The sequence below is a fragment of the Lissotriton helveticus genome, chromosome 6 (assembly GCF_964261635.1).
Source record: "Lissotriton helveticus chromosome 6, aLisHel1.1, whole genome shotgun sequence".
Lineage (NCBI taxonomy): Eukaryota > Metazoa > Chordata > Amphibia > Caudata > Salamandridae > Lissotriton > Lissotriton helveticus.
Window position 1 is genome coordinate 648612393 of NC_136067.1, and position 25378 is coordinate 648637770.

At 44.7% G+C, this 25378-nt stretch overlaps 1 protein-coding gene across 3 annotated transcripts in view; it reads left to right on the forward strand.

Annotated features, from left to right (window-relative positions):
* The window catches only part of SH3BGRL2 (SH3 domain binding glutamate rich protein like 2), a 267685-nt gene that overhangs the window by 112301 nt on the left and 130006 nt on the right, over nucleotides 1-25378 (forward strand). For 2 of the 3 annotated variants that reach the window (XM_078648113.1, XM_078648112.1), the window contains exon 2: nucleotides 16208-16393. In XM_078648113.1, the coding sequence (XP_078504239.1) occupies nucleotides 16208-16393 (186 nt within the window). Of the gene's footprint in view, nucleotides 1-889; nucleotides 956-16207; nucleotides 16394-25378 lie in introns of all 3 variants that reach the window. The other variant, XM_078648111.1, reaches the window with a different exon arrangement.

The following is a 25378-nucleotide window of genomic DNA, read 5'->3' on the forward strand; positions in this document are numbered from 1 at the left end:
ATGACTTGAAAAATCTACTCAACCTAACTGTCATGCACTCAACCAATAAATTGGTCTCAAATTATATGATCCTGGGTGAATATTTTATTTCATGGAGCCGCCTATTCCTTCATCGTCCCATATGAGACCACCTTTAAATATGTGAGTTCAACATGTTTGCTTTAAAAAAAAACTCTTTAGTTTGATTTAATAGATTAAACTTTTGCTCCATGTATAATACACATTTAGCCCACATATGTGGTGCGCATAACCCCTGACTTGCCTTTTAGTTAACTGACCACATTGTCATTGGGGTGGAAGCAGGAATGTTTCTCAGTTCATTTTTAAAAACAAATGTTTTATAAATATATTACTTAAGCATAATGTGGTAGCGTACAGTCATTTAGTCAGCATATTTTTCATTGACATGGCCACAATATTTCCCACTGACATGCCAGTTTTACTTATAAAACTATATAACATACCAACGATGTTTGTAAAGTGGGTTTCTGAAAAGTGGGTTTCTGCAAATATGTATCATTTGCACATCACCAGGTAGAGTGTTGTGACTTGTTTTGATCTTATTGAAATATTTGTTTCCATCACACTTCTGAATAATAAAGAAATGTGCTTTCCTAATTGCTGATATATTTTGAAATATCTATGTTGCTCTTTTGCAAGCTATTTACATGTTGCGGGTTAGAAAAAAAACTGACATTCTACAGCCTTTGGTTTCACAACGATTGTCAGACAGTTCACTACACAAAATCCTCTAACTTTTCAACTTTTAAAAAGACAGCACTGTCATTTGATCGGTCTTTGAATGCACAGCAAATGTAACAAAGTGAGAACAAGAATTAAAGGCATCTTTATTGCTTTCTAAATTAACAGAACACTTGTTCTTTTTCAGCTCGAGCTCACTTCACAGAAGTGGCCGGTAGTTTGCCCTGAAAGTATGACTCTCCATAGTGAGCAGGTTAGTTGATGTTTCGTGGCCTGACCGTCCTCTTTGCTAACCCCAAGAGCAGCAAGTGCAGCAAAGTTTCGGTGCATCTCTTTGCTCTGTCCTGTGGACCGTACGGCAGTCTGCCTTCATACCACTCTTCAGTAGAGATATGATGTGAGGTCTGGGTGCCAGGGATGAAACTTTTATGCCCAGTTAGGGCCCTCTGGTGATACACGTCATCTTGCCAATGGGCTACCAGGTCCCTTCCTGCCTCGTAATGACTTCCTGTGAAGTGTGGCATCTAGCTTTTCCAGAATGCACTATTTTGCCCACTCCCAAGATGGCACAACCCCTTTCTTGGTGAGTGAAGCTTCATAGCCCACCCCAGAGGTGTGGCTACCAGGGATCTACACACCCATGGAGAAACCTGCTTGGCAATGGCTTCCACCAATATGTCCACAACCCCAACCTTTCTAAAAGAACAAATTTGTGTCAACCATTTGCTCTTTAAAGGAAGCTTCCCCTTTGAAGCTTGTTTTTTGGGTTCACACCCTGTTTGGTCTTCCTGCCAGGCATAAGCCACACTTTTTTCAACAGCAGGCTTTGTGTTCCCACTTGAGTGGTTCACTCTCCCACATCCCCAGAAAGTAAAAGGCTGTCTTGTATCCAGCAACCGTAAACAGTCACTGGAAAGTTTTGGGCAGCAAAGTGGCTACTTACTTAAGTAGCCACTTGTGCAAAAGTAATATTGAATTCGACTTGAGCTTTTAATCAGGTTTAATTCACCGTTTCTTTTGATACCTTGAAAAGTCATATTTAGTAGTCTCATTCAGAAGTTAGCACTACTGAGTTATCAGCATGTAACTGCGTACTCGCCAATGGGTCTATTAGCCTTTCCACAGTGCAGGGTTTTTTTTTTGTCAAGACATGTAAGGTTCAAAACTATGTGTCCAAAATTTTATTACAATGCTCCCTGTGTTTAGGGCTTAGTACGCCTACCTTAGGAATGACATTTCTTTAAATGGCAAAGGCAAGTTAGTTTGAAACTGCTGTCAGCCAGCAATGGCGGGCTGAGAGTCATTCTTTGCTTTGTCACCCTTATCGTGGTTCATTAAGTGCTGTAATCCATGAGAGATACTTTGACTTACAGGCCCAGGGTATCCCTGGTACGATATACTAGTGACGTATAAGTAAGCTAACTTACACCAAATGTGGTTGAACCAATCAGACTTTTTAAGGGTTCCAGCACAGGCATCGAGGTCTGTTTGGCAGGCCTCAGTGCACCTTTAAAGTAAAAAAAACAGCAGCATCAGTCCAGAAACTTGGGGGTGATCATGGAAAAAAGAGGCACTTCCTTATAAAGATGCTTACCTCTGCCTAAGTTCTGTCTGCCCTGGATCCAGGTGACTGAATGGTGACATTTGATTTGCAGGATGCTTATTTCCACACCCCTGTCCTGCAATCCCACAGATGCTCTTTATGGTTTCAGGTAGGCCACAACCACTTTCAGCTCTTTGACTTCACCAGTGCCCCTTGGGTATTCATGAAAGTGATGGTGGTGGTCGCTGTCCATCTGAGGAGGTTGTGAATATCAGTCTTCTCATTCCTTGTCGACTTGTTGCTAAAGGTTGGCTCACCTCCATCATCTCCAGATGGCGGCCAATCTGTTTACATCCCTGGGATTTACCATGAATGTGCTGATATCACAACTGACTCCTTCACAGAGATTCTCTTTCATCGTAGCCACCTTGGACATGGTGTTGTTTCAAGTCTTCCCTTTGCCTCAACAAGTCTGGTATATTCGGGCTATTATCCTGATGTTTCAACCTTTGTCCTGGGTCTCAGTGAGAGCGGATCTGAGGTTCCTTGCATCCTGCTAGTGGATTATGCCAGATGGCACATGTGGGCTCTGCAGTGGAACCTGAAGTCTCCGTGGGGTCAGCACCAAGTTATACTCTCAGTTCCATTGAGGTGTTGGAGGCACTGCAAAATATCTGTGGTAGTGGTTGCGGGACGTCAGTTGGACCGGCAGCAGATTCCTTTCCTTTCCTCACCCAGAACTAACTGTTATGACAGATTCCTTATTGCTGGGTTGGGGAGGCCATCTGGGAGAGCTGGAGATCAGAAGACCCTGGTTTCTGGCGGAAACAACCTCCACATCAAACTGTTGGAGTTGCAGTCAATTTGCTTGCCACTAATGGTTTTCCTCTCCTCCAAATAGGGGAAATGGGTACAGGTCCGCCATGTGGCTCATTAACTAGCAGGGTGAGGTGGAGTAGTGAGTCCTGTGCATTGCGCCAGCTTTAGACTGTCTGCAGAAACAACCAGATTAAAAGAAGTTACACACATAGTTCAGACCTTGAGCCATAACAAAAGTGGTTGCTGCTTAACAATGTCATTAATATACCTTAGTCCAGTTTTCAAAGCGACAAATTTAAGTGCTAGTGGATTTTGACACAGCCAGCTATCTTTTAACAAAACCGTTTTCAACCCTCTCCAACCCAGGTTGGTCAGTAAATCCTCAGACACTAGCCCCATAAGTTGCAGGAGGGAAGCTCACAAAGGCGTATTTGCCTTAAAGAAGTCAGCTGGTATCCATCCGGCCCAGGGGCTTTCCAAACAGGGCATCTACTGGTTGCGTCTATCACATCACTCAGTTCTATCTCCGGCACTGGGAGTGGCGTAGGAAAGGACAAGGATAGGGAAAAAGAAGCTGGAGAAGTTCTTGATGAAATTGCCACTGTCTCAGTGGGAATAAAACCTTCCATAAAGGTAGGGCCTGAATATAATTGAGTAAAGGGAGTGAGCCAGAACTATGGTTAAATCACTGTGTGAAGCCATGACTCCTGGCCTTTCGCAAAATGATTGCGATTCACCATCTGCAAAAAGGTTTTAGTATTTTTAATGTCACTGGTCAGTACTAAGGTGTGTTAAGCTTTCTGGCGGATTATCTTTTTCTGGGTCCTTAACACTTTCTAATACAACTTCCTGCAAGTACACACCCTCTCTAAATTCCTAGGGGCTACTTTGAGTGCTACCAACAGTGGATTCTGAGCCTTTGTGCAGTTGGAGACAAACCATTTAACTTACTTCCTATTGTAATGTATAATTGAGACTGTGAGCTTGTCAGGTGCTGGACCACAGATAAAAGCTATTAATTAACGCAGCCCCCCATTGATGTTTTCACCAAGGCGCAGCAAAAAATCTGAATACTTTGAACCCATTAGAACTGATCAAAAAAGATCATTGTCAACATTTACCCAACTCATAATCACCCCTTTATTGTTCGGATAGGTCAGTGGTAAAGGATTGACCCCCTGCTGCCTATTTGCAAAAAAACTCTGTGAATTGATATGGCTATAAGCCTATGATCACTAAGGGGGTATCCAATAGGATGTAGTCAACTACCCATTCTCAAGTTTCCTTAAAGAAGGATAAAATCATTTAATCTAGAAACAGCCCCTCCCGAAAAAAGCTGGGGTAATAATTGGATCAGTGATCAGAGAGTGAAAAGCAATTGTTAAAATCTCATTTAGAAATACCAAATGATGTTAATCTCCAAATGGGCTATGAATAAAATAGGTGATGGGATCCCCGTCATCACCCACCAGCCCGCACGACTCAGCTGATGGCAAATGACAGTGTTTTGTGTTGAAATACCCCTTCTACACAATCACATAACTTCCCTTTTTGTTGCTTATGCCTAGCTCTGTCCTTGTGCAGTAGTTTTGCCATAATATTACTTGAGTCAAAAACATTGTTGTTAAATAATTTATCAAAAGCATCGGCTTTGTTAGACAGTTTATCAGAATAAGTTGATAGTGTGGAGAACTCAGGCTCGTCTATATGACCTGGCCCAGGAAAGTAAGGGAGACCAATGTAAAAAGTCCACCCTCAGCCTTGCTTATGGATCTGGACTGTTCCCATGTGGTTTGCATATGTCTGGGTCCAAACTGCGGTGGCATGGTGAGCAAAAGAACAATGGATTTAACCCAGATCTCTTGAAAGGTTTCAGCACTCAGACCATCATCTTGTTGTGGTTGCTATGTTCGCCCTAAGTGGCTAAGAGTATGCCCAGATGTGGGTCCCTAACTGTCTGTGCCACTGAATCCAAGCCAGCCTGGTTCATAAAGGGTGATACCCCCAAAATGGGCACAGGATGCTTGTTTCCGGTCCACGGAGGACCTGGATTGGCAGTTCGGGCTGGACTGTTCTCATGAGGAGCAGTGTCAAGACTGATTTGCATATGGCAGGGTCCAAACTGGGGTGGCATGATCATTGAAAAGTGTCAGTACTCCATCCATCATGTTGTTGTGTTTTCTATGGATCCTTGTGTGGCAGATGTAAAATAGGTAACAAAACCATCATTGGACACAGTGTCTGTGAGCCAGGTTTCCTGCAAGCAAAGTACTGCATAATGTTTAATGTAGTTTAGCCAATCTAGATTTATCAGCTTGTTTGCGAGACCATCCACATTCCTTGAAGCTAGCATTATGGTTTTGCCTTCACCATTCTCAAGATTATTTCCTGGGATGCCTCTCTCAGTGAAAGTAGTTATGTTTGGTGTAATAGGTCGGAAGCTATCTATTCTACAGTTGATGTTTGAGCGACTTGCCTGGCTGGGGGCAGTGGCCTGATTTGAAAGTAAATCCAGCTGATCTAGTTGTGAGATGTGCATAAATCTATTTGTGACAGTCATAGGATGAGAGAAATTAGTGGGCACTGGGAGAATTTTCCAGTTGGTCTGTAGAAAAAGCCCCAAGGGAGTGCCTCAATTGCAGATGGCACAGACACAGAAAAGTTGAGCCTTGTCAAAATGTCCTTGGTACCTGCTCTATTCTTAAAATTAAAAATGATAGTCATTGCTGTCGGATTTGGGATGGTTTCCTTACACATGAGACTTTACGAACAAAATTGATCCGACTATGGAGTTGCCCAGAGCCTCCCAGCCTGTCGTTTATTGAGTGCACCACATTATTTAGTAGTTGTTCTTAATTCTCAAGTGTTAAGTACAAATTATTCCTAGAGCTCACATTCACCGATCGGTTTCATGGCACTAAGGTAACTGAAACCTAGAATTCAACAGAATGTTACTCGTATGCCAGCCTAAAGAGACACTCTTACGGAGTTTCCTAAATGCAGTATAACTGGAGGTGAACCTGATTTCTGAAGGATAAGGATTCCAGATGCAGGGAGCCTGTACCGCAAACCTGGAGCAACAGAGTGTCCTTTTTTTTCCTTTTTTTTTTCTTAAAGGTAAGATTAGCCTGCAAGGACCTTCGGTTAGGCATGGGGGTTATATTTTTGTTTTGTGGGCAGAAACAAAAGCGGGAAACCAGACTGGAGTAATTTAAAAATAAGGCACCCTGCCTTACAGATGGAGCGCTGTTCTACGGGGCAGTCGGTGCTGATTCCTCAGTAAGGGGTTGATGTGCCAAATACGAAGTTGATGGAGCAGCAGCCTATCTACTTGACTTTGAAGCTAATTGAAGTATGTGGTTTAAGCAGACCCAGATACAGGGAATTAGCATGATCTAGCCTACAAGGAGCTAGTGCAATGACAACCTGCATAAAGCCTCAAAGGATAGAAGTTCGCAGATTTTCTTATTTTCTTGAGTTGTAAAAAGCAGGAAGAAATCACAGCCCCAAGTTGAGGTTTCATGGTCAGATTAGCATAGGTTGATCAACTGAAAGGACCAGAACAAAGGGGTGTGGCCTGTGGGGACAATTGCATTATAGGAAGCTCCTGGAAGGTGTCCTACCTATGACTCAGGGAATCATAAGGCCCTTTAGCTTGCTCCGAAGCCTTTTCTCTCTCTTCTGGTCTACCATGGGATTGGATCCCTCTCCGTGACCTTACTATTCCGCCCCCCCGCGGTTCGACTATTCCCCTCCCTTCACCCGCCCCCCCATTTTGATAAACTTTTGGATGAAGAGTGGTGAGCTCTACTAGTGCAGGCAACGAATTGGGTGATGAGGGCCATTTGGGGGTCATCAAGAGGCACTGCAGTAGGTGGATACACTACAAGGGTAAAGTTCAGATTAGTCAGTGTTTTCTCTAGGAGGGCCAAAATCAGGCTCAGAGCGCCCGTCCGAGATGCCAGGACTCTATTAAAAGCATCCTCCATTAACCTTGGGGCTCCTTCTCTGTACTTCCTCAAGACAGGTAGGTCACCTGAAAGACCTACACTGGCTCCCCATTAACAAGAGGATAACCTTCAAGCTCCTCACCCACGCACACAAAGCACTCCAACACTGGACCAACGTACCTCAACTGCCGCCTCAGCTTCTACACCCTCACCCACAAGCTCCGCTCCGCCAGCCACTCCCTCGCCACTATCCCCCGCATCCAAAGAGCAACCACCGGCGGCAGATCCTTCTCCCACCTTGCCGACAAGACATGGAACACCCTCCCCCTCCACCTACAGCGGACGCAGGACCTACTGACCTTCAGGAGACTCCTCAAGACCTGGCTATTCGAACAGTAGCAGCATCCTCCCTCCCCTCAGCACCTTGAAACCCTCACGGGCAAGTAGCGCGCTTTACAAATAGATTGATTGATTGACATTGGGGCCTGGGCTTTGTAGTAGAGTTGAAGGGCCTGGGCACTGTCTCTTTGATTTGTCCCCCTCTCAGCTCTCTCCCCATTTCCTGCTTGACCCCTTGTTTTAGTGCCAGTGGGATGAATTTGTGGTTGGAATTGTCTCTGCAACAGGGGTATTATCAAGGCCAAGTAAGATGTTGGAGGCACCTAGCCCCCCCTCTGACGTACTTGAATCTGGGCCCTCATCAACCCGGATTACCTCAGGCAAAGTCTGCTAATCAAGTGGCAACGAGGGGGAGAAACTTAGTTCGGCCAGTTCAGTCTCATTTTCTTTTTTTTAACGGAGTTTTACATAGTGCAAACTTGACCCGAAAATATTGGGTATCGGAGCCCTTTTACATAGCACCAGTTGCACATGAGGACACATTCATTTTTGTCAGATTGTGATTTGCCCAGAATTACAGTATGTTCAGCATCATTGCCGAGACTCGAGCCAGTTCCCCAGGTTCGAGGTTGACCGCCCTAGCCGTTAGACCAACCCCTCTCCCCAACTCCTCTCCTTACTAATCATTCCCAACGCCCGATGCAAAAAGCAATTCAAAGTAGTACCTGGCACGTCTAACGAGAGAGTAGCAGAGGCTTTACGTTTTCCCATATTAAAAGAAGAATACAGCCTTGGACAAATCCCAGAAAAAAGTATCAACGGTATTTTATATTGGGCTAAACTGGGGTGACCCAGCGTGGCCTTCTCCGGTCAATGACGGGCAAAGGCAGGCCCGCTCTTGGCCTGGGCACGTGCTTGGGCATGACTTGCAAGCGTCCCATGCTGCTGAAGGGCGATGGTGCTTATGAGCGCTATAGCGGCAACAGATGGCGCGTCCTAGCGCGATGTTTTTTGGCGCTTGTTTCACCTGGCGGCCCCATCACAGTAAACACCGGGCGGAGTCTGAAAACTGGGAATGGAATGCATTTGTGTTGAATAATGTTATTTGGTATAGTTGGAACCGTGCAACAGGATACATTTTATTTTTACTACTTCCTTTTCCTGCAAAGTGAAGATAAAGATATTGTAGTGAAAAAGCTGTACTAAATTTGGCACATGAAGCCTATCTAGTCCCCTCATTGTCTACTCTGTCCTCCCCCCGCCCCAAACATCTAGAAACTGAAAGCTGCATTGTTTCACAATCTTCTGAAACATTACTGCTTATTTGCTTTTCAGAAAACTGTATTGAAGTTTCCGCTTCTGGGTTGTGAACTCTACCTCAATGGAGTGCTACAAGTACAGATGAGAAACTACATGTCCATGCTCTTTGCTAAGATTGTATGCGAAGTCATGCAAATTATAGGAAGCTGGCTCTTTATGATATATCAAAATGAGATATATCGTGCAAAGAGTCCAGGGGTTCCATTAAAAGTGAGAACAGAAAAAAACAAAGGAGGGAGTGGAGAGTCGGTGTCCTACAGTAACACCTGTGGTGGATTCAGCCACCCCTTACATTAACTTATAAACAAAAGGATCCACCCAAGGGAGATTACAATGGATGATGTTTGATCATGGGTCAAGTGTGTTTCCTATATTGGTGGGAAGCACATCATGTTTCTTAAATATTCCTCACGCACCAAAAGGGCACTTCGTGTCATGCTTCATCATAGGGGTCTTCGCGTCCCGGTACGGAACGCAGCGTGCTACTACCAGCGGATGCGCGTGAGCACTGATGTTATCACTATGTGTAGTGTGAGAGGTAGGGTCATGAGTGAGTGATAAGTGAATGTTAAAAAGTACCTAGCATCATAGGAGTAGAAAAATGTAATAAGCCTTGTTTGCCGGGTACACAGATCTACGGAGCCGCGAGGGGGACGATCATACGAGGTCGCACCCTGGTATACAGTGCAATTAGCACTGGATCCCCTTGACTCATGATCAAACATCATCCATTGTACTCTCCCTTGAGTGGATCCTTTTGTTTATAAGTTCCATTAAAAGTAGACAGGGGCTTGCTGTAGCAATCTCAAGGTGCTCTTCTTGGGGGGTAGATTGGTCGAGCAGCCTTAGGCTTATCAAAAGGGTGTGACATTCACAAAAACCCACAATAGTTGATAAGTGAGCCACGCGACTCAGTAAGGACATCCATACCAATTTATAGAAATAACGCATATATAGACGTGTGACCAAGACACAAGTTGTGTCGAAACGCATAGCGTGTGAACTGTGAATAATAAAATTACCTTTGAAACGGATTCCTGAGTGCGCAATTCATTGCTTTGAGGCAACCCTGGATTTATTACTTGATTCGGCTCTAGTGGTCTGCCTAATTACTTGCGCCACCTGACATGGGAGGGAGGATCCCAGCAGGACCCTGCTTTGTTTCTTCGGATATATATATATATATATATATATATATATATATATATATATATATATATATATACACACCAGAAGCAATTGGTTCCGATAAGTACGTTTTTCAATGGAAATACTTTTGAATTTAAAAAGTCAACACTTACTGCAAATTTCAGAAGCTGCAATGTTATCCTATGGGAGGAAGAGCAAGTGCAGCATTCAGGTACAGTACAGCTACTTATGGGACCAGTCTCCAGGAGTTAAGATGAGTAGTGGGCAAGATCCAAGACTGCACCAGCAGAACACCACCAGCGGCACTCGGGCTGCCAGGTGCAGGGGTTCAAAATACCTTCAGGTTTCAAATATTACTCTAGGGGGATTAGTCTTTGCATAAAGAGGCTGCAGACCTTGACTGGGAGGCCAGTCGGACGAAACCAACAGGGGGCTCAGGCCTCGCTATGCTTGGGGATGTAGGGACGCTTTTTGTCGTTTTATCCACGGCCCAGGCGCAACAGTTGCAGAGGTGTCTTTAGACGTCTGGTTTTTCTTACTGGGAGCAATTGCAGTAGAGGGAGACTACGTGGAGAGCTGCTGGCTACCTAGAGTTTACTGGTGGTGAAGATACTGTAGACTCTGTCTCTGAAGGGCTGGGGACCACAATGACACTGTTGACCCACTTCATTCTGGCTTGGGGTGACGGGTGAAGTTATGTTTTCAGGCGTTTGGCTTCTTTGGTCACAAAGTCTTCTCAGGAGTCTTTGGGTGCCTGCAGCATGCAGAGAAGCAGGTCTGGTATTTCTCTGGAGGTCTTGATTCCTGGGTGAAGTCCTGAACTTTGGGGACTAAGCAGCTGCAGGACAAGTTGTCTTTAAGGCGTGTCGTCAAAGGCAGCAGACCGGCAGGCCGGCATGGTAGACACCAAGTCAGTTGCTGGGGCTTCAGTACTTGCTCCGCTACTTTTCTCACATCTGTTTTCTTTCAGGGCAGCAGGATCTGTCTTTCTGGTGCCAGGGACTCTCCAAAATACTGCATTTAGGAGCATTAGGGGACTGTAGGGTAGTAGCAAATAGGCTACTGATCCTTGAGGTCACTACACCCCCTATATGACCACTTCCTGGGGGAAGTGAGCATAATCCTGTCCAAAAATTCCTAAGTTTGCCGTCACAAAAATGGCTGTAGGAGAGTAGGACCTGCTTACTATGGTTGCCTCCACTTTTTGCTGGAGTTAAATTGTTTTTCGACTTTAGTCTGGCTGGGGCCCTGCTATTCAGGACCCCAGCCTAGCTGCTTCCTCTCTAAATTGATTGCATGTACTATAGGTACACTCCAGATCAGTTACTGGGTTACCCTTGTGAGTCTCTAGTATATGGTACCTTAGGTACTAAGGGCATAGGTTCTCCAGAGGCCTACCAAGGGCTGAAGCATGTATTATGCCACCCCTGGGAAGCCTTCCAAAATGGCACCGCAGGTCTGCTACTGCAGCCTGGGTAAGGTGGTGCATGCACCTCTTACTAAGATATAGGTTACCTATATCTACCTTTATTCACTGACACATATAAACCTATAAGTCACTCCTTTGACAGGCCTTATCAATCCTGAAGGCAGAGTGCTTGGTTTTGTGTGAGAGGGTGCCCATGCATGAGCAGTACGCCTCTGCAGCTTTTGGAATCTATTCTCTGATGCTGTTCTGTAATGCAGCCAGACCATATACTCTTAAGTGCATTATAACCTTGCGGTATATGCTAACTTTGGAATGGCTGCGAGGAAAAATGTTATGTTTGGTGTCAAACACTTTGGAATCCTACCCCCCCCCCCTGTCAGTCCTGGTGGCGGGGGTAGAATTTCTCCCTTCTAGAGGGAGAAGACATGTCCACACTTACCTGACCGGTAATAGTTTAAAAGAGCCCCAGCATCACAAAATGGATGATTCAGCCACAGACAGGAGTCTGACCTCCTACTGCTGGAAGAAACTCCAGCAGGGAAGGCCTGGCCAATAGGTTTCCTGTCACAGGGAGGTATAACCACCTCCCAGACAGGCTTTAATGTATTTGGGCTGGGTGGGTGCATTCATAGACTGCTTTTCATTCAGTGCTGGGGGCACACTTGGTGTCCCTGTGCATACCCCAGTTCAAACCGGTTACAGGGGCACTCAGCCCCTGCTCTGGTGTGAAACTGGACAAAGGGAAAGGGGTGTACCCACCCGCTCCCTGGGTCCTCCCATAGGTGGGACCCTAGAGTAAGTCCAACCCCTAAACTTAGTATAAGTATAGGAACCCAATCCTTAGGACTTAAGATTACTCTGGACGAAAGTCTGCAACTTATATCTTGGAACTTCAACATTCTATTTCGACTAGAAGACAGAAGGATCTCCCTTGGGGTCAAGGAGTGACTCCCCTGTTCAAACAGGCACTAAAGAAGCATCTTGCCGGTCTGCATTTCCAAGGCTCCCGCCGGATCCCGATGGATCCCGATGGATTTGTGACTCAGGACACGGACTTCCAGACTTCTCCGAGGCCAGCACGAGATCCCAGCAAAGCTGAGACCCACAGCCCTCACGAGTGACATGGAACCGGAACTCCTGGACACCGTGCACATTTGCTACTGCATCGACTTCCTGAGCTTTCCCGAATTTGTGCATTGGGCTACTTGTAGTCCAAGCCCGAGCACCATTTGCACCGAAGATTTGTGGGCCTACACTCCATGAGTCTTCCGTGGGCCCGATTCTAGCATTTACGCTTGAGGCTCCTTCTCAATCATTAGTCCGTCGACTGGTGGGTCCCCACAAAGATGACTCTTTTGTTTCTTGGCCTTTCCTGGTTGCTCCAGATATCCCCTGACTCCCCTCCAAAGGGTGAGACCCTCAGACCATGCTGGTCTGCTCCCAAGACAATCTCTGCTTTCTGCGTGGGTTGCTCTTGCCAAGGCTTGTTGGGTCCAATCCGGATACCGACGCCGCAGCACTCGACATCCTTTGTGGGACAGCTCGAATCCAGCTCCTGGTTGTCGTCGACTCCTCCTGGTCCTCGTGACTGAAGAGTTAAGCTTCACCTTTTGCACCGGAAATCACCCGACAACGGTGGGCATCTGCTCAGCACCTTCCTGGTCACTGGCTAGTGACCCAGACTCTGTCCCCTCTGCTTTCAGGTTCTTCAGATCTCCGATCCACCCTTGGATCCATCCGGACACTTTCCACTTGGACTCCTGCAGCATTTTTCAGCAGCTCGCCATAGAAAACGACGACAAAACCCAACACGAAAAGATACCTATGCACCCGGCTGCCCTGGGTGAGGTAACTAGAGTACTCGGGTGCTCCCGTGGGTATTGACTCTAGAACTGCCTAGTTCTAAAGGGGTTTGCTCCAAGTTCACTTCTAAATTTCCTTAATCTTTAAAAATCGAACTCTAACTCTCTCTATAGAAGTCAATGGTGATTCGGGGCTGTGTTTAGACACTACACGCGTCCCCCATGTGTCCCCTGTGTCACTACTTTGGGTGGTTCATAGTGGCCCCAGCGGTTTTACAGGCCCTAGGTCTTGTCTCTGTCTATCGTGGTTCTTATACCACTTTCTTAGTATATGGTTTTGTACACCCCTAGGGCTAACTTTATATTGTGCTAGTTTACTGTGTGCTAAATAAGTTTACTGTATGTACTTTTGCTTCTAGCCTCATGAAGAGACTAGAGGAATGTGTTTAGAATAAATACATATATTTTATATATATATACCTGGTGTGCTTCTCCTTTCATTTGGTCATTTACAAGATCATAGACTGGTAAACAAGCTGCTTTACATTCCTTCAAGGCTTAGCCTGAAGGCTGCTCTCCACAGCTACCACTAGAATAGCTTTCTATATAGGTCGTCTTCAAACGACCCTTATTGATGGTAGGTTTAGACTGGTGCAAGGTGCCCACTAGAATAGTGGACAGCATATGCCAGACCAACTTCTTACAATGACCAACTCTGAAAAGTAGTGTCCACTTCAGTTAGCCCACCTTAGGATTGGCACTAGCGTGGGGGGTGGGCATACCTACCTAACTACTTTTCCTGCCTGTCCAGGTGCCAAAGGGCTCTGGAAAAAGGTGAGCTTCCTCTCCTGTGAGGGGACCCAGATTCACATTTCAAAGGGGATGACTTCTTTTAAGCTCCTCTGTCTTAGAATGCTAATCCGCAGGTCAACCAGATGTGAACTCCCTCTTCCTGTGCAGGTTATGTTTCTAACCTCCTGAGAGCAGAAGCTCTCACCTTCGGAGGTCAGAATCTGTCTTGGGTGGCAGGCTGGCAGAGGCCAATCAGTCAACACACCAGTCTGATAGGTTTTCAGGGGCACCTCTAAGGTGCCCTGCGTGTGCATGTACTCACATATCCACTACTGGAATCAAGGTGGGTTTGTGAATAAGATGTTTGACAACAAGCATCCCTATTTTCAGTGAAGCCATCATGTAACTGGGGAATTTGTTTTCACCAGTGTCCAGCACATGGGTTAAAATGGCTTCTCTGATCACTTGTACTGGCAGCAATGGAACTGACTCGCACAGGGGCATATCTGCTCATGCAGATATTTACTCACATATAATATAAGGCACCGAGCCTTATGGGTGTAAGGCCTACTGCAGAGTTGACTTATCCCAGTGTGCCATGTCTTCTACCACTGCATGTAATATTTATGTGTCATGTGGTGTTTTCACTTTAGTCTGCACCAAAACACGTAACCTGCAATGGCAGTCCTGCATGTGTTTGGTAAGGGAGCCCCTAGGGTGGCACAATTCGTGCTGCAGCCCTTGGAGACCCTCTTTAGTACTTCAGGACCTAGGTACCAGGGATACCACTTACAGAAATTGCTAAAGGTATTGGCAAATTGGGTGCACAACTGTACAGTTTTGGGGAAAGATCTGGCACTGGGGAACTGGTTAGCAGGACCCAGTGCACTTCCAGTCAAAGACACATCATGTACCAGGCAACAAGTGTGAGTGACCATGTCGAAAAGGTACACTTTCCTACACAAATCACCTCCAGAAAGCAGGGACACTGGTCAGAGTGTTATAAGGTGGGGGATATTTAAATTGTACACTTCGATGCCATGGATGGTTGAAGCTAGAGATTTGACTGGAAAACTATTTTGACATCCTCCATTGTACCACCTTGTTCACTTGCAACTATAGGTCAGGAGTGAGAGAAAAGACTTGCATGGTGTCTGATCCGTACCATTAAGTTTTTGAGTACAATGTTTGAAACTGGATTGAAGTGATCTTGACACTGCTCCTACACACTTAATGAAGAAGGCAATGACCAGGTATTTGGTCCACCACCAACCGGAAGCACTCTCCTGCAGAATAGTTGAGGCGAAAGAAATCAAACCCAACTCAAGGTTTTTTGGAGAACTGTACGGAACTGAGAAATGATCTTTTACTTGCAGAATTCTTTGCTTCTTGTGGTAATGAGGGAAGACTAGGATCAATGTAGCGTATGAGAGCACAGATGCTTCCAAGTCTCAACACCTGCCTTCCTTTTTCATTCACTCGTAGTGCCTCAAGCACCCCTGCTCATCCACAACCATCAGATGCTTCATTTACTAGCCATTATGGACATAAACAGTAAGTTTCAAAAGATTATAGAAGGCCAAAATGTTACTTTACAGTAAGTCTAGTTGACGTTTTCTTAACCCAATCAACCTCTTGGAGGCACTCAAGCACATTAAATCCATTCACACATTTGCTGTTTTTAGTATGCTTTTGAATAGATGTTGACTCGTATACAAGTTGGTAATAATGTTTGGTCCAATATTAATCATATGAATGTATCTCATGAGATAAGTGAACATTCCTGCTTTAATGATCAAGTTGTGAAAACTATATGCACACAGGACAGAACATTTTTTCTGTGAAGTGTTTATGTACTGTATAAACTCCATGTCTACTTGGTTACTGAGGTACAATGTTCAGAGGTCTAAAAAATCTATCGCACTGAGGACTTGTCTCCTCTAGTGCACTGATCTCACATAAATGGTGTTTCTGACTCAGGCTGTACAGTCTCTAAGGCGACTGGTCCAGGCCTCGTAGAGTGGGCTATACAATTGCTTTCCTTCGTTCACACTCATTTGCACATCAGACTCGCATGCAAGTTTATTTTTGTTTTCGCCATGTTGGTTTACTCTACACCACTGCTAACTCAATATCCCATGCACGTTTGTTTATTCCTGCTGGGTAGCTCCCTTTTTGCGTTGCTTTTCAGGAAAGGTGCGGTGTGAGCAGGGTGGAATGGGCTCCATCTAACTTGTGAGCTTGTACTTTAAATGAACAGTATAACGGGCTCTTTTTTTGAGTTTCCGTGAAAGAGAAGTGATGCCTAGAGAGGACCTCTGTGATGTAGGGTTGTACTCATTGCTTTGTTTTGCTTCACTAGATAAAGAAGAGGCAGCAGGAATTGGTGCGGTTTCTGGAAGGTAACAAGATCGAGTTCGAGGAGGTAGATATCACCATGTCCGAAGACCAGAGGCAATGGATGTACAGAAACATTCCTCAAGAATGTAGACCCGCACAAGGAAACCCTCTGCCTCCGCAGATATTTAATGACGATCGCTATTGTGGGGTGAGTAGTACGCATTAGACTTTAAGGAACCTTTGCTCCCAGGTCATGTCTAATCGAGGCGTGTCCACGAAAGGAATATAAGTGCCACTCTTTGACATCATCTTTTGGACAATTGCTCGAGTAGACTTGTGATGTTTTTTTAATAACCCTATTTTTTCCCTAGCACACAAAATGTAAACGTCTGTAAATGAACTGTGCAGATATTTTAGAATGTATCAGAATATATCATAATGAAGTACATTTTTGGGTAATTCTGAAGTGTGGTAGAAACAAATATTTTAATATAATCAAAGCAATACACTAGCTGATGACATTTCCACACATTGTTTGTGTGTTAGATACTTTTATCAGCTAAACTATATGTCTGTGCAAATGTAATGATGATGTCAATTGAAGATGTGTTGTCTATAATGGCAGTGCGCAACTTCACTCTGCGCTGCTCCACTCTGCGTCGCTGCACTCAACCCTGCACCACTCCATTCCTTTTCACTCTATGCTCAACTCTACACCACTCTATGCCAATACACTCAACCATGCCACTCTACTATGCACCACTGTGCTCTTTGCCACTGCCCTCTTTGCCTCTACACTTCCCTCTTTGCCACTCCACTCCATTCCTCTCTGCGCCACTCCCCTTTACTCCACTTCGCTCTGCAGCATTGCACTCTACTCTGTACCACTTCTCTTCAGTGCACTCTACCATTCTAATCTACACCGCTCTGATCTACTCTACACTCCATGCCACTTTACTCTACCCCACTGTACTCGAACATGTAACACTCCGTCTACTCTGCTCAGCGCCACTGCACTCTGCATCATTAAGCTCAGCGCCACTCTGCTCTGCGCCATTGGACTCTGCGCCAATCTATTCAAAACCAATGCTCTCCACACCACTGCACTCTGCCAAGTTACTCAAAACCAATGCACTCTCTCCACCACTTCACTATGCCAGTCTACTCAAAACCAGTGCATTCTATGCCACTGCACTCTGTCAATCTGTTCTGCTCCAATGCACTCTGCACCACTACTCTGTAACACTTCACGCCACGGCTCTCCACACCATGTTACTCTACAAAACTGCACTCTATGCCACTCTGTTCTACTCTGCACCACTTTGCTCTTTGCCACTGCTCTCTAAGCCACTCTACTATACACCACTGCACTCTACGACAGTCTACTCTGCAACAGTACACTCTCTGCCACTGAATTCTACGCTGCGCCACTTTACGCTGCGCCACTCTACTCTGCACCCCTTTATGCCACTACCCTCTACACTACTCTTTTCTAAACCACTGCCCTCTATGCCATTGCACAAAACACCACTTTACTCAAAACACATATGCTGCCTGTAGAGTGCCCACTCAGTATGAGACTGAAAAGAGAAACCAATGTCCTGCACTTACCTTGTATGCAAATGTATTGCATACAAGGACCTGTAATACACAAAGTGTCTCCGGGGACTCGGTGTGCACTTGCATCCATGTTTTTAATGCCACCGAGGCATTTTGGTTTTACAGGAGAGGCTGCAGATACATTCCCATCCGTTCTGCCATAATGAATACGCTGGTGCAAAACGCATGTTGGTGAAATAGCATGGGAGTGTTTAATCATTTACACGGGGGGCTAGCCACTAGGGAGTATTTTTGCACCATTTACAGATGTGCGCACAAAGGAAAACAAGCTCTAAGGAATTTGATTTTGAATTGTATCCATAGTACACGTCTGGTGTCGGAGTTTGCTGTGCTTGCAGGCCATTGGAAAAAGAATAACACCAGGGCTACTGAATAAAGTGCTAATGCAACCAAGACTGCAGGATGAAGAGGGTAACCTAATAATAATTAAAAAGAGCATGGCTGCAAGCGTCCACTTTTCAAAAGAATAAGAACTTGATTGTGAGCAGCTTTCAAAAGAGTTAATTTCTTACACATGGGGGCTTGAAGCGTAGTTAATAGACTACACTGTTATGTGTTCAATTCAGTGTCCTTGGTAGGACAGGATAATCTTGAAAAATTATAAAATTGTTTTAATATAGCACCAGCTGACACACTGTGCTATGCAGAACTGCAGACATGTCTTATATTCATTTTGTTCAGAGAAACTCATTTTATATGCCCCAGAAGCATGAAAGACTAGAAAGGCCTTGCTTGGATCCTAGCCTAAGGAAGAAGTGTTGCGCACCGATTACTTGTTAAGAAATATTTTTTCATTGAACTATTCATGTTTCTTTTAGACTCCAGATATGGCGTGGCTACGATTTGTTATCCCAATTAGAACTTTTTCGTTAAGGAGCGACACGTGTTTTGTGGGGTTATATCGGGGGATACTAGACTATGGGGGAGAGAGCTGTTGCTGAATTGCCAGAAGGCCTAAATAATTGACCCAGAAAGAAAATCTGATTCTTTAAGGAGACCTTCATCACCCCTGGCAGCTTGGCTCGAGTAGCAGATAAACAAGCAGCAGGTAAAATATTTAAAAAAAACACAAGTCTGAAGCGTGTAAAAGGTATGAATGTAGTAAAACAAGACAAGTCACACTCGGGAAAAATTGAAGGTCGGTTTGAAGTAGTCTGAATTGAAATGAGCAGGTTTAAGTACCCTGTCTTACCTGTTAAACCGGCACTCCGTTGACAGCGAACTGGCTCAAAGTGTTAAGGGTGGGGTTTCAAGATAGCACATGTCACAGGGCCGAACAGCACATCAAACTGTTACGAGTGGATGGTCGAAATACAGTCAACCGCGGGTGAAGGCGCCTTGAAGTCCTTTGGGCTCCAGGCAAAGATGTATTGAATTCTTGAACTGGATGCAGTCACCTCTACAAGCTGATGCACCCCCGAGATCAGCGGACGCGGCTTGAACACTGGGTAGACACGAAATTATATCTGTGCCTCCAAAATGAGAATCCTTACGGATTAGATGCAGAATCCATTGCACGTTTCATGAGTTTAAAGGGCGTATTCCAAAGCAACCAAACTCCCGCTAGCAGTGTCGCTGAGCAGCTCTTTTTTCGGCCACAGACTCCCCTGACGCTGCACGACTGTAGCTCTTCTGGGCTGGATCCCAGGGCAGTATACTGTTCAGACAGCAGGCTGTTTTTTGCTGCACCCGGTCTTCTTGGGAACAGTTCTAGCAAGCGGGTTTTGTGGGAGGGACAGGCCCATCATATTCCTGTATACGCAAGGCAGGTAAATGCTACCAGATCTGGGGGAATAATGCTGAACGGCGAAGAACACGACAGAGCGGGGGCTGAAAGGAGGGGTGCCATGGAGGTTGGCACGGGGTGGAAAAAATGTGTTTTTCAATTTTAGCTCCTATAGGAATAATGGCTGACTGGATGTACACTAAACTTGGCATGAATGTAGAATTTTACCCAGAAAGTGACATTTCTTTAGCTTGGTCTAAATCGGATCAATAGTTTCTGAGAAGTATTTGATAAAGTTGCTGGTGGGCTTCAAAGGGACGAGAGAGACTGAGACAAAACAACAAAGACCTTGCATAATGGAGGTTGTGCAAATGGCGTGAAATGGCCACCCACAGCCGGGTGGGTGCAGTGCCTGGCCTAGGCCCTGTGGGCAACCCTAAGTGCACATGGCCAGAGATCTGAACTCAAACTGTAAGTTGAGAGGGCTTGAGTAGAATACCAGACTGGTTCACACAATGGATGGAAATCTTTAGGTGGAAGGGGAAGAGAAGGCTAAATTGAATTCTAAGGTCTTGCTGCAAAGGATGCGAATGTCATAAAATGCAAAATACTGCCAACCAAAATATTCACAAACCTGCCAGTAATAGAAAATGCCTAGTCCCAAGCCAAAAATGCAAGAAAATGTGGGTAGAATACAAACATATTACCTGTCTAAAATTGTAGACTCCAGGTTTTATGCACTACTCCCCTCTAAATTGATCTAAACAATTATTGTTATCACACCACAAAGTGTTATGTAAGCAACATGTATTGCCATTTCAAACTTTGTTTTCCTGACTCCAACTTTGCATTGACTATCTCAGGTCAAATCAAATTTCAAAGCTTTATTCGACAGCATGTCATAAAAGCAATTGTACATCCTAACACTACACTATAAATACTACATGATTAAATTCATTATTTTAAACTCATTAAACCATAATGCTGTCACTTGCCAATTTTTAAAACAATTTATACAGAATAATTGAAAACAATTCAATAAAATGTGAGTTTAGAAAGTTAATCGTACATAAAACGGTGCCATAGAATTCATTAGGCGGTGTCTGAGAACAGCAAAGTGCGGGTGCGTAAAGTCCAGGCCCACCCTAAGAATTTTGCAACGGCAATCGCCATACAGGGTGTGCAATCTGATTCAAGTACTCTTAGCGCCTCTATGTATCTACGTGTTCCTAGATTTAAACATACAGGTTTTATCCACTTGCGACGGGGGCTCACATAAAGGGGACATACAAACAGCAGATGAGGGATGTTCTCAATCAAATCTTTACAATAGTGGCATTTATCATCCTGAGTTACTGACCATTTACAAGTAAAAGCCTTTATAGGAAGGGTCCCGAATTGAAAATACAATTTTCTATCAAACGGCCTTTTAATGATGTCCCAGTAAGGCTCACATGATGGTAGAGGTTTGATATCAAGAAAACGACCAGTTAGGTTACTGCTGGATCCAGTACTATAAGCAGTCATCCAGACCATATCCCAGTAAATTTTTTTCAAGGTTGCCTTTGGTGGAATACTTAAGGCATTGGGATTGATCCATAAGTGATCTAGTTCCAACTTAGTTAACATACCCCTTAATTCTTTAAGCCATGGAATGGAATGAAAACAATCTGACCTGATAATATCCTTCAGGGCAGTGGCATAATGGACTAATTCGGGGTTGTCATAATCCGTCTCCAGTATAATAGAGGTCGTAGCCGTGCCAAATCCTCTATATTCTTCCTGCCAAGATCATATACTAATGGTACGGTAGGAGTACTTTGGGGAACCCCGACTAGACGGCGTAGAAACCTGTTCTCCGCCAAAGTTAATTGTTTCAAGTTGGAGAATCCCCACAATTCCGACCCGTACAAGGTGGCGCTTATCACCTTCATGTTGTAAATTTCTAAGGCAGGGGTAATTGGCTTAGTCAGTGAAGCTTTATGCTTAAATGCCACTACACCCGCCAGCTGATGGAATTTTAGAGCAGCCATATCAATATGATTATTCCATCTCATATTACACTGAAGGGATTTTCCTAAATACGTAAAGGCCTCAACCTGTTCTAAGGGAGTTCCTTTAAAATTGATTGTGCCTTTGAATGTTTTCCGCTGGTTCAAGCACATGAACTTGGTTTTGGAGGTATTTATCTCAAGTCCACACGTCTGACAGAACTCACCGAAAACATTAACTGCCTTCTAGAGCCCACTCGGTGTTCGAGAAACTATCAGCGTATCGTCCGCAAACATGAGAACTGGCACGCGTGACCCTGCTAATACAGGAGCATCAGTGGGAGTGCGATTTAGATGGTCTACTATGCCACTGATGTATATAGAAAACAGTGTGGGTGCCAGAACACACCCCTGCCGGACACCACGTTCGACAGGGAAAGGATCGGTCACTTCACCCTGAGCCCCCCACCTAATTCTGGCATAATTGTTCTCGCGCAAGCGGACAAGAAGCGTTAACAGTTCCGGGCCCAGTCCAGCCTCCGCAAGTACACTCCAAAGTTTAGAACGAGGGACTAAATCAAAAGCTGATTTTTAGATCTACGAAAACAGCATAAAGGGTCCCATTGGGTAGGGTCACGTTCCTCCAGTAAAGAGCTATAAAAAAAATACCTGATCAACTGAGCTTGTACATGGGCGAAAACCAGCTTGATATGGGGACAAAATATCTTTTTCTACTATCCAGGATTGTAATTTATTTTGCACTAGTCGACCTATTAATTTTTGAGCCGAGTCTATAAGACTGATAGGTCTATAGTTGCTAGGTAGTGATTTGTCTCCCTTTTTAAAAACCGGAATTATTTCAGCTCCCTTCCATGATGTGGGTATTGGAGCACCCCTCGCCACAGAATTGGCTAGCCACTCGAAATATTGACACCAAGATAGTCGATCACTTAGAAACACATCGGCAGGTATGCCATCCATACCTGGGGCTCTGCCCCCTGTCACACAGTCTAGCGCTATACTAACATCTTTTATTGTAAATAGCTGACACTGATAAAAAACTGTAGGGGGTAGTGTACATTCTCCTTCAACTAAATTACAAGCATATTGGTTTGAAAAAGTCTACCCACTGATTTTTAGCAACGTTATTTTGCAGGGGTTGTGCAATCCCACCTCTATCCCACTTTACTAGGGCCCAAAACTGCTTTTGGTCCTTGACTGCACAAGCATATTTCAGATCACGCCAGTGTTCCTCGTCCCACTGTTTCTTGGTATCTTTCCTTCCTGTATATATCCCTCGCCTTTCTCACACCTGGGATGTTCCTACTTCTGAGTTCAATACTAAGATTCCGGCGGGCTGCTCTACAGGACTGGTTATACCACCCCACCTTTGGTAATTTTTTATTGACCTTATCTAATTTTGTGGACTTCATAAAGAACCCTTGGAGCTTAGCAAAAAAGTTAGTGTGAGCCTCTAACATAATTTCAGGAAAATTTTGTTTTTTACTGTATAAGTTTATCTTACCCACTTCTTCGACCACCGCTTTTTTAAGATCCTCCAGCCTCTCCGAGTTCTCGATCAATCTACCCCATTTTATATGGCGCAGCTTATTCGAGGCTACAATATCTAAGGTGACTTTGCCCCCCTCCCCCAGGGTTTGGTTCTTTTAACCCCACCTTAGTTTGGAAATCCATGCAGAGAGGATTGTGGTCACTCTCCGTCCTGTTTTTTACTGACATGTCAATCAGCCTATGCCATTCTCTGATATCCACCAAGAAGTAATCTATTCACCTTGAAGACCTACCATTGTCAAAAGTTGTATCCCCCTGGCGATCTGACGGGGTGCGCCCATTGGCTGCTCGGAGTCCTCTCACTAAACATAAAGCCTTGAGTTGGATGGCCACCGCTGTCCATCTTTTAACTGCCGGTAGTTCAAGCTGGGGGACGCCCCACTTGCTGTCCTCTTCAGCAGCTAGAATTTGGTCCTCTTGACCAAGTGGTTCAAAGGTAGTGTTGACATCACCCCCCACAATGATGGACAACTGGGTTGGGAGCGCCTCAAGCTCATGGTCGAGGGCAGTGATTACTTCAGATGTTTGGCCCCCTGCTACTCCCCTAGCATAAATGTTAAAAATAGCCACCCCCTGGCCGTTAGCCCATATAATATTAACTGACAAAATGTCATTTGATGGGGAACACCTTTGCTGGATTCTACAGCATAATGATTGGCGAATCCAGATTATCAGGCCCGCTGATGGGCGACCTTTAGGATTTTTTGTAGCTGGCATCTGGAAGTTAAGAAACCCAAAACGATGTACAGGAATCAATGAACATGTTTCCTGGAACAGAATGATGTCAAATTGGTCGATAAAATTACACCATTCTGGAGATATTAGCTTGTTAGCAATACCAGCAAGATACCAAGAAAGGAAGGACAGCCCTGGCTCAACTGCTGGAAAGCATAAAGGGTCCTGAGTTGTTAACATGCCTTGTGTTTCAACCACCAACCCGAATTCAGGTTCTATATTATTAAATGGATGACCTGATGGTTTTAATGGAAGTACCTCTAAGCCAGGATTAATACATATCTCCAATAGATTGGAGCAGGACTGTTGGTCGGGATCTTTATTCTCTGTTCTCAACCCTGTGTGATTAAATTCACACACCCTTTGTACTTGGGTCATAGGAATAGCATTGATAAGAGCAATCCCATGGGCTGTAGAAACACATGTTCTATCCAGCTCAGCTAGATCAATAACCACGACACTATCAGCCCTCTCAAGTCAGTCGCATTCATTCAAGTCTGACAGAGCCGCAAACCTATTTTCAAGGCTAATTCCCCATTCACTGGTTTGGGCACCCCTGCCCCACTTATTTGACACAGAGTTTCACTTTGTCCTCAATATACTGGGGTTCGCTATGCTACCTCTATAATAGAAAAAAATCAAGTGTTAGCGGAATTATATCAGTGCTCCTGCGTTGTGGGGGGAATATATTTGTCAGGACATTAGGAAGTACATCTGGACCTGAAAAATGCAAGACTACACAATCTCCTCCCAAAATATTTTTCGGGCCATTCCTTATCCATTCAACCCTTCTTGCCATATTGATTTCCCCAGCTAGCTGCTGTTTATCCCATGGAGATATCAACATGTTGTCCGATAACCAATGCAATGCTTTACTGATCAAAGAAGATGTTGATTCCACCTGGCCAGGCTTCAATGGGGGTACATTTGCCAGGACCAGGACAAGCGTAGAATCCTCTACAATAAGTTGAATGGAGCCTTTCTCTTGACACGATGTAGTGGGTCTTGTAGTGGGTCTTGATGGGGGGTCTTCTTTGGCTATTACCTGGCCACCTTTATCTGCTGCGGGCTCAGTGGGGGGAGGATTCGATACCACTTTCTCCCCACCCCCCACCACGCTCCCTAAAAGCTCCTCATTTGATTGATTTAATTCAACTCTACTTGAAACTAGGTTTGATATATTACCCACCTCCTCCACTGTTTTATTTAAGAGACCTCCTAGTCTGTTCACCTCTGCTGTTAGCTTGTCGATTTTAGCTACCAATGGTTTAATAATACATTTTATCTTTGAGTCAATCATGCTCACTAACTTCTTAATTTGCTCATCTTCCATGATCACCTTCCCACCATCCACCCCGTTTGCTTCATTTATAACCATATTTTCGGGTGGAGAGGCTATCCTTTTTCTACCTGAGCATGGCCCACCACGTTTGGTCTGACCTTTTCTACACGCTCGAACAGCTCTAGTTATAGGCACAAGCACAGGGGGCGGGGAATTATCCTCTATCATGTTAAGATGATCTTCTGAGTCGTTTTCTAAGTCAACAAT